Source organism: Buceros rhinoceros, unplaced genomic scaffold, assembly GCF_000710305.1.
Source record: "Buceros rhinoceros silvestris isolate BGI_N320 unplaced genomic scaffold, ASM71030v1 scaffold3838, whole genome shotgun sequence".
Taxonomy (NCBI): Eukaryota; Metazoa; Chordata; class Aves; order Bucerotiformes; family Bucerotidae; genus Buceros; species Buceros rhinoceros.
In genome coordinates this window covers 5858-15889 of record NW_010426191.1, presented here as the reverse complement: position 1 = coordinate 15889, position 10032 = coordinate 5858, and the positions used below count along the sequence as shown (strand labels likewise).

Sequence of the window (10032 nt, the reverse complement as noted above, 5' to 3'; positions counted from 1 at the left end):
GCACGTTTCCCCCTCAGCAGTGGTGTCCTTGGGGCTTTTTCATGCTCCTGGAAAGTTCAGGTCCTCATCTAGTCTGGTGTTGCACTGTCCCTTCTTGCTCTAACAAAGGGCTGACGCTGCAGATGGTTTCCCTGCAAGCACGAGTGATGCCTTCCCCACTGGGTGGCTGCAGTCAGGAAGCAGCTGAATGAGCCTAGGTTTGATGGTCTGGAGAAAGGACAGAGTTTCATTGATATCCTCAGACAGAGGCTTATTTAGCTCAGGGCGTTGGGGGATTATTTCTGCGGGAAGAAACAATGGCTCTGAGGATGCACTTTCCTGCAGTTTGCTGTGAGGGCCCTGCAAGAGGTCTGCTTGGTAAGGTGGTACCGTCTGCGTGAAACCTCGTCCTGAAGCTAGAGAAATGCTCCAGAGAAGTATTTCGGTGTACTTTTAGGCTGAAGAGATTTATTGTGCAGCCCTATTCCTCCCTCTTCCAGTGTCTTTGTGTCTTGAGCACTTGCAGATGCAGGCAGGCACGCACCGCATGCAGCAACAGAATGATTTTAAAAGTTTTCCAGTTTTAATAGCTTTTATTACTTCAGCAAAACAGAAGCCAGCACATCAGCACAAACTGCTATGACGTAAGGAAAAAGAAATTTAAAAAATGCTATAAGTAATTCGAAGGCTGTTTGTTGATTGTGATTGCTTGCATTCAGTCTCCAGGGAGAAGGTTGACATCGCCTCTGCTTTTTTCACAGTCAGCATCTGATTGATACGCAGCCTGCTCTGAGCCTGCCAGGATTCTCAGACGTGCCACTGAGGCTGCCTGAAGATGATGAGCTCGCTTGGAGTCCCCCGTGTCTCTTGGTTTTTGCCAGCTGACCTTACCTACCTGGAAAGTACCGCACTGGGGAAGGAGCCCCGGCCGGTAAGGTACGAGGAGGCCGGTGGCAGACGCCTGGGGGTCTGTGCTATAGCCTGGAGCTCAATTTTGTTCACTTTGTTCACAGGCCACGCTGATGCAAATTGTTCCGTATTTGTCCCTCTGGCAGCTTGCAGTGTTACGCAGTGAAACCACTGCTGTCAGCTGGGCGGCAAGAGGAGTCTTGAGTCTTGCCGGTATCTAAGAGTCCCGAGACACGGGACTGCCTTGCTGTCACGATCCAGCTCCTGTCACACTTCACAGCAGCTCATCTGCTGGTCTGCAGCTACGTCATGGGGCCAGTAATCGGAGTGTGTCATTCCCTTACACCGGGAGCAAAGGCTGGCAGCTCGGTTTCTTTTTGTTTGTTTTTTTTTTTCTAGTTTGAAGGAGCTGAGAGAATGAGAACTCAGGATGCCCAAAGCAGTGAAGGAACTGCCCTGCCTCACAGGATTTACATAGCCTGGCGATTTTGCGTGGTGCGGTCAAGATGCCCCACTTCTTTTACAGGCTCTATGGGCCACAAACAGCTACTGATCTCAGGGGTCCAGCGACAAGCCGTGGCAGGACAGCGCTGCGCGAGGCCAGGGCAGCTCCCAGGCTGGGTTAGCTAAATGGAGGAGTACATGTCACTCGCTTCCCCCAAAGGGGACAGCGCGCTCTGAGCTGTGGTACGGGCACTGGGCGGTTTTGCTTCTGAGCGATCACTTAAGCACTACGCAGGTCTAGTGAATTCTCATTCAAGCAGAGCAGCTGAAGGAAGATCAGCCCAGATGCCAACGTTCTTGTTCCACGCAGCTCTGATGTGGTTTTACAGGTGCTGCTGTATTTATCTCGTTTAAATCTCAGTCCTGCCCACCAACTTACAATATCGAACAACTCCACGCGTGGGGCAGGACGGTCGGCCCAGGCTTGCAGCTCTCAGAGGGAAGCTGGCTCTTCTTCCAGCAGTGTCTTGCAGTCCCTGACCCACAGCTTGTACGCTCTTGCCAGGGTCTCTTCACTAGTGTCGTTGAATATCTCTGTAAAATAAGACTTGTAGTTAGTTGGACACGCAGGGAAGGTTTTCCTGCTTGCAAACACTCACTACGGGGGAGAGTAGCTCCTCCAAACAGTTCATGAGTCTGTTTTCTTGTGCATAGAGACCGATCTTCATGGAAATAGCCTGGCTGGATACCGATGCGAGAGATCACAACCTGGTCCCTTGCTTCTGTGTTAGGGGTTGGATTTTTTTTTTTTAAATAGTCTTATAGGGGGGAGTGCTTCACCCCGGATAGTAAACAGATACTCTTCAGTTTTCAAGTATTTGGGGATTGCTCAGCCTAGAGAGACCTTATTGCAGCCTTTCAATACTTAAAGGGGACCTATAAGAAAGATGGGGACAGTCTTTTTAGCAGGGCCTCTTGTGACAGGACAAGGGGTGATGGTTTAAACTAGAAGGGCAAGATTCAGACTGGATAGAGGAAGACATTTATTACACTGAACGTGGTCAGACTCTGTCCCAGGTTGCCCCGAGAGGTGGGAGCAGCCCCATCCCTGGCACCATCCCAGGTCAGGTTGGATCTTGGGGCTCTGAGCACCCTGCTCTGGGAGCAGATGTCCCTGCTCACTGCAGGGGGTTGGACTGGGTGACCTTTAAAGCTCCCTTCCCACCCAGACTATTCCATGAGTCTGTGATTAATTCTGGGCACAGTAATACTTTAATTATTTTTGCCAAGGATTATTTTATGAATATTTTCAAGTGTAACAAAGGAATTGTTTTTCCCTTGTGACGTCATTGGTTTGTCTGCCAGAGCACTGTGCTGGGGCTGCCAGTTTGCAGCCACGTTTGCGAAGCGAATTGGTCAATCATAATGCAATTAATTAGACCTCAGTCTAATCCGGAAGATCCCGTGTCTTGACAGGTTTGTTGAGGTGTTAAGCAAAGCACAAGTAAAAGCAGAAGCGTGTAGCTGCAGAACTGCAGGGCACGTGTTCCAGCATGTTGCTGTGCTGGGATGCCCGCTGCCCCCCGAGCGCCCGCTGCCAGGGGCTCCCTGGGGTCCCTCTCCCTCAGTACCTGCTACACCGAGGCCGGTGGGCAGAGGCATCCGGGGCTGTCCCCCACTGTGCTTCAGGCGCTCCATCAGGGCTCTCTTGATGAGGGACCAGCTGCAGTCGCTGTGCCAGACCGGCAGCTCGAGGTTCCTCATGCACTGGATGATCTGCTCCTTCTCGTCGACAGTGATGAGCCCCCGCGTGTGGGCGACGTACGTCATGAATGCCATGTCGATGTTCACAGCTTCTCCGTGCATCAGCGAAGGCAAAACCCTCTGAAATGGAGTAAAGGTGGGTGGGGGAAAAGGTTTGGGTTGATGAGCAGTAAATAATTAGGCTTCTTCTAAAAGTACTTGTGAAAACTAACACTCAACTCACAGCAGTAGAAGTATGGATTTGCTGGATGTTAGTTAGCATCTCGTGATTTATGGTTTGCGGAGGATGGTCTCTTATAGGTGATTTATTGGGTGTAAAATCTCCCCTAGGGATCGAGGATCTAATTTTCCTCCCATTCAAATCACTGATGAAGAGCACCATGGGATGGAGGGAAGAGCTCTGAATTCTGCATAAGGTCTGGTCCTCCCCCCTTACTCCCCAGTGGCAGTTTCTCCAGTAATACAGACTCTGGTCTCCGTGCCTTTACACTGTTGTAGGTCATGTTGGTGGTTTCTAATGGCTTAACTGAAACTTGGTCATCTTTGGGCTTTGGTAAATGCCTGGGATTGCCTAAGATCTGGATAGGGGAAGGAGGTGGAAATGTGGGTAAAAAGGGAAAGGGCTTCCTTATCCAACAGGACCAGGCTGGGTATGTTGGGTGACCAGAGGTGACATATGAAGCTGGAGTTTTCATGTTGCTGATTGAAAACTTATTTTTTTTTAGCGGGTTCTGAAATATAAAGTCTGTCACTCACCATTTCCAGCTCTGGGCTTATCAGGTGACCAAAATCAACCAGTCTGTCCAGGTCATCCTCCCAGAGGTTGGGAGCCAGCTCTTCCAACATGGTTTCGATGGCAATCCTGGTAGTCTGCAGTGCAGCATCCCTGTGGCTGGCAGGGCTGCTGTAGGACTGGAACTTGGTGTCTAGCAGGTATTTCCCATGGCTCTTGAGCAGGTCAAACAGCCCTTTGTGCTTCATGAGTGCCATCTAGGGTAGAACAGAAGAGCTAATTAGAGATAACTATGTGATCCTTGTATGTGCTGTTGAAAATTTGAGTGTTTTGATAGACTGGACTATAACATCACGTTATACATTAGCAAAGAAATACCTACATGCTTGGTACAAGGGCAAGTTCTACCTCTGTGACGTGTAAAGGTATTTCTGTAGACGGAGTTCCCGGTTAGCATGTCTGTGGGACTGTAAGAGTAGGGAGGATACACCAGTTTGGGCTATATTCAGGTCTCTAGGAGATGTGACCTGGTGGTGTTACACACGTTGTCAGCTGTAGTAAATGAAGACGTACACAAAAGGTGGTGTGGATGTGCCCTCTGGGGCTCTGCTAAAATGGCAGAGGTGATGGGAGCACCAGTGGGCAACTTGCCTTGCTATTGGACAACCCTGACCATGCTGTGAAGTTGCTGCATGCTCCAGTAGCCCAGCGGACAGTTTGTAATGAGCTTTGGCTTCTTGAGTGCCTGGCAGGAAGCTCGAGACTGTCTGAGCTGTATAGTGGACATCTCCAGGACAGAGACTGGATGGTGGAAATCCCCGGGATAACCCTCTCCTAATCCTTGGGATTGCTTTCTGGGCAGGGCAAGGTGGGGAAGCACTGCAATGCGGACAATGTTGAGGGTTCAGAAGTGGGTTCAGTGTTACAAGCAGGTGTTTTTTCACCCTCTGGCTCAGGCATTAGCCCCCTCCTGCAGTAGGAAATGGTGACCTGCGCGTTTCTGGTGCCTACCAGAAACCTCCAGATACCCTGGGCAGTTCACACTGCGCAATGCTACTGACAAACTCATCTCTAACACACTTCAATAGCTTGAACTCTGATTTATCAAAAGTTTTCAGAGCTCTTCAGGCATAAAACCATTTGCTGTGCACTTCCCAGGTAATTCAAGAAGTAGAATTTCTCTCATAGGTGATTGATTGACCACACTCAACATACCCTGCCAGGTAATGGTCTTGCAGGTTATTAATCCACACTGTAATGAACCTCAAATTCTCTGCCAGCAGTTAATTTTAGAGCGCTATGGATCAGGCTCAATGGGAAGATTCTTCCCTGGTTGTGCTGGGTCTACGTGTAGCCTTGAGTTTTGGAGTTTACTCCGTACCAGGCCTTGATGACCCTTGTTTCTATAGCGTGGTTTATGCAATGCCATGGATGCCTCTGGACATCTTACCAGCGTTGTGGCCTTTCAGTGCTTAAAGGAGAGTTATAAGAATGGGGACAGACTTTTTAGCAGGGCCTGTTGTGACAGGACAAGGGGTGATGGTTAAAGTAAAAGAGGGAGATTCGGACTAGAGAGAAGGAAGGAAGAACTTTTTTACACTGAGGGTGGTGAGACCCTGGCCCAGGTTGCCCAGAGAGGTGTAGAATCCCCATCCCTGGAAACGTTCCAGGTCAGGTTGAACCCTGGGGCTCTGCGCAACCTGCTCTGGTTGCAGATGTCCCTGCTCACTGCAGGGGGCTTGGACTGGGTGACCTTTAAACATCCCTTCCAACCCAAACCATTCTATGTTCCCAGTTTTGAAAAGTGCCATTGCAAAAGATCATACCTTTAAAATTTCACCAAGGCCGTTGGAGATGTGTCGCCGAGGAATGCTCCGAATGAAGGATCTATCCAGGAAACTAGCTACAGGGGGGGTGTAGCCTCCAAGCTTGTTCTTACACTGCAGAAAATTCACCCCATTCTTTGCCCCCACGCTGGCATCAACATAAGAGAGGAGGGTTGTCGGGACCCGAATGTAAGGGGTACGTCTTCTGTAGAGCGACGCGGCTAGTCCTACGATGTCCAGGCAGACGCCGCCTCCGATGGCGATGATGGGTTCAGTTCTCCTGTCGATGCTGAATTTCTGGACTTCTCGCAAGATGTTCAAGACCAATTCCATGGATTTCGTTTCTTCAGTGGTAGGCAGGGCAAGGATTTTGTGCTGAACCTTATTCTCTTCAAAGTATTTTCTGACTTTGGAGCCATAAAGTTCATCAACGACTTCATCTATGACAACAAAGCGCCTCAGCTTCCTCTTCCCATTACTGGCCAGCTCTAGTTGTTGGGGGTCAGTAATGTGACCCCAGAGCAGAGTAGTGTTAGCAGGATCCAGAATATTGTGCGTTTCTATCACTTTGTAGCAAAAATAAATGGGAGCTTCAATTGTCCAGGAAATCCCACCTTCGGAGACACATTCACCTCTGGAAAGGGTCAGACAACAGGCTTGATATAATTGTATTTTTCTTTTGTACTTTGCATGTCTGAACTAGTTTAAGGACATAGCTGGGGGTGGGGAGTGTGGGCTCTCCTGCCCATGCGCTGCGAACGTGTGGGGCTGCGAGGGTGGGCTGCGTCTCCTGGGTGTCAGGGCTCAATTGCTTTGGCACCGGAGAAACCCTCCCACATCTTAGAGAACAGTCAAAGGGCTGAACGTCTACATGGTAACGATAAACCAGAGAGCAAGAAAGACTGGAGAAGCAAAGAATTTTGCTTCCAATTAAACTATTTGTCAATAAAACAGCAGAAGATTGCTGAAAACTCCCAAAAGGGAGTGGGGAAAAGATTGCCAACATTTCCCAAAATATTACGAAGGAAACATCCTTTGCCCAGTATATCTGGGTGGTATGTAAAACATATTTTATAAAAGCCTTCTTCTTGAGCTGCAGCTGGGTAAAAATTGAAAGTGTCCGTGAACCTTCGTTTTGTTTTTTGAATGAGCAGAATTGGATATTTTTAATGAGCTCATTGGATAACCAGATTTCTGTACATGCCCAATTTCTCTCCACACACCTAAACTTTCTCTTGTAGGTCTGCATAGGTGCTGCTCTGCTTGCTTTACCAAATTGCCTCTGCATCTGGCCCTAACCTTTTTAAGTGTTAAAACAAAAACGGGGAGGATTTATACCTTCTTCCGGGCTTTTAAAATGGAGTCCTAGAAAAAACATCATTTTAATGCACCTTATAGTTGTACTTTGTGCGCATCCATCTCTGGCAGGTGACCCTTCTAAAAGACGGGATGGCTTTGAATATTGGGATGGTGGAATCAGCTTTGGATGGCACAGCTAGCACCCATTGCAAGCCCTCTGCTGCGCTAACACAGAGAAGTTGGGGCTGAACGTGCCCTTATTGAACCATATGTCAGCTGAGGATTTTTCTGGATGTGCCCTGTGTTCCTCCTGCTGCTGACTGAGCTCTGGTAGATTGCCTTTGGTCTGCTAAAGTCCTGTTCCATCTGCTGCCGCTCGGCCTGAGCAATGCTCACGCGCAGCCGATGCCCACGGCCAGCGCTGGTGTCTGACCTGACTGGGAAAAGGGTTAGACTTGTGACATTAAAACCTGAGTGTGATAACTGCTAGAGAACCTTTGACATGCAAACCATAGTTGTATTAAGGAAGACTTGCATCACAAACAGGGTTCCATGTGCCTGTGAAAAGGAGGGTCCTGTAATGAAAGGATAATTATCTGGAGAGATGTAATATCAGCTAAGAGCTGTACGCATCCCTCGAGGAAGGTTGCCTCTCTCCAATGTCTGAAGTAGCATTAGGTCACTTCTACAGTTTGAGAGAGGTGTTACGGGTTTTGTTCCTATCAATGACCCACAGTGTTTCTTTTTCCCATTTATCTGCGTTTATCATTTATCTGCAACCATCTCTATAAAGGCATCTTCCTCCCATGCCTGTGGATGAACTTCTCACACAAAGATGTCCTTTACATACAGAGGAAAAAAAAAAAAGCCCAAGTGCAGCATTCAGAAGTCCCTGCGTAAGCATTTCTGAAAAGAAACATTCTGTCTACAAAAATTCTGGCTGTTGATAAAATCTGTGGGAACTTAGCCAAGTCATGCCAAGGAGAACAGCAGATACCTGTGCCACCATACTGCACATGTTTTGAAGCCCGCATCTGTAGTGATGTACCCATATGTGGTGGGTTTCAGCCACAAGGACACACAAGGTGGTTTTTCCGCCTGTGATGAATCCCACCAGGGCGACTGCACGGTTTGGCTAGCCAGAGCCATCCAGCACAGTTGCCAACGAGCAGTGTGGGCTCCTATACTTACATTTTTGCTCCAGAGAGAGTTATCTTGTCCTTGCAGTCGGAAAGGTCTTCTCCCTTCTTGATCCGGCACCATGTGCTCTTGACTCGCACCAGCTGGAAGTCTGTCTGCTGGGGCTCCTGGCGCACGGTGGCCGGGGCCACCGGACCGAAGGTCTCCTCTGACACTGGCATGCTTCTAGAAGGTAAAATCGCCCTGTTAAGATACCTCCTGTAACTGGGTGCTTTTGAGGAGCTTTTTAAAGGCTCCAGGTGACTGACCAGGCGTTGGAAGGGGAGGTCTTGTCTCCATTACAAAACTAAGGTTATCTAAGCTGGGATGCACTTGAGGGGTGGTAGGAGTATTTGCAGACACGTGCAGGCACCAGGATGGGGTTGTATAATCAGCTAGTTTTATAATGCTTGAAAGTACAATAGGAGTGCATACGTTAACTTCCGACACGATGCCCTACAGCAAGTTTACAGTTATGAAAGGCACTTTGTGTGATTCTCCACGTCATCCAGGAACCTCCTTTGCTGTGCGGAGCCTCTGATCTGGCTGTGGCTCTGACCCACTCTTATGGGGTGAGACAGGAGCGGGAGCATGGGGACAGGATCGATAGCACCCGGTTAAACCTCTCTTGAGCTCGCATTCTGGGGATTCTCTTGCGTTGAGAAAGGGAATGAGTTTTTTGTTGTTTTTAGCTTTTCTGATGGGTTTAAAGAAATAATCAGAGAGAGTTTATCTCCTGAAGGGCTGTTTGGGGGATGAGATGAGTTTTGATTCATTTGCCCAGCTGCCTGTGGGACTCTGAGATGCTGAGGTTTCCCAGTGGTGGAGTCGTTTCAGGATCAGCGGTGTGGTTCAGGCAATGGTATCTGAGCCTTGATGACCCTGCCTTGGTCCTGTGCTCTCCTACAATTGTCACTTAATTGTCTTACTAAGACTATGCCGGGTCCCCACCACGTACTTGGGGAGAGCCCATCTCCCTGACCCAAAGGTGTGTTGATCCTGTGGGGTGGGCTCAGCCAGAGGGATGAACTCTCCTTTTCTGGGAAGCAATGGCATGGTGAAGGCTGGTGGGGAGCCCGTGCTGGTGGCAGTGGCCAGCATGGGCTCCCCATGTGACCGAGGGATGCACAATTCACCTTTCCGTCTGACCTTCCAGCTGGGGCTTTTGGAGGGCCCCAGGCTCAGCTTGCCACACTAAACATTCCCTTGGCATACTGTTCTGTGTGCTGAGCGCAGGGAAAGATCTTCCTTTGATTTCACCAGCAGTGCCCGGAGGTACAAACCAGTCTTTACCGCCTTCTTGGCTGTGTTTCTGAAAGCTGTCCTTGTTCAGAAGCAAAGATCAAGAAAACCGAGAACAGACATAAAAGCAGAGTCTAGAAGAAGTGGTTCTTCAGGAGCCCATTGAACAAGACCACTTCATTGCACTGAAGGGTTGATTGCAGCCAGACTCACTTAGGAACCTGCATATAACTCAAAATTAATAGTGGGAAAAAGCTACAGGAACAAACTTCGAAGCCATGTAGCCCTGCTCCAGGGAGGGTGGTAGCTCCTAACATCTAGTTCTCACTGCTGGGTTCATCACCAGAGGGCAAAGAGGACAGACTGTTATCCCCATTTTACAGAAAAGGAAAATAGACACCAGAAGAGACCCAACTTGCTCAAAGTCACCTCCAAAACTAATGGAAGGGCCAGAGGGCAAAGAGGACAGACTGTTATCCCCATTTTACAGAAAAGGAAAATAGACACCAGAAGAGACCCAACTTGCTCAAAGTCACCTCCAAAGCTAATGGAAGGGGGGCGAGATGCCATCCGAAAGCTCGCAGACTGTTTACCAAATACTCGTCTGAAATTTTAACTCCTAGTCCAAACACAATCTGGATTGCTTTCCACAGGGGC

At 48.9% G+C, this 10032-nt stretch overlaps 1 protein-coding gene across 1 annotated transcript; it reads right to left on the bottom strand.

Moving 5' to 3' along the window:
• Positions 1 to 1825: 1825 nt before the first annotated feature.
• Positions 1826 to 8315, bottom strand: LOC104498064 (pentafunctional AROM polypeptide-like). The gene is made up of 5 exons (XM_010141399.1): positions 8146 to 8315; positions 5656 to 6289; positions 3853 to 4086; positions 2964 to 3216; positions 1826 to 1926 (listed from the first exon to the last, which is right to left on the bottom strand). Exons 1-5 carry the CDS (start codon positions 8313 to 8315, stop codon positions 1826 to 1828), a joined length of 1392 nt encoding a protein of 463 aa, XP_010139701.1.
• Between the last annotated feature and the right edge of the window lie 1717 nt (positions 8316 to 10032).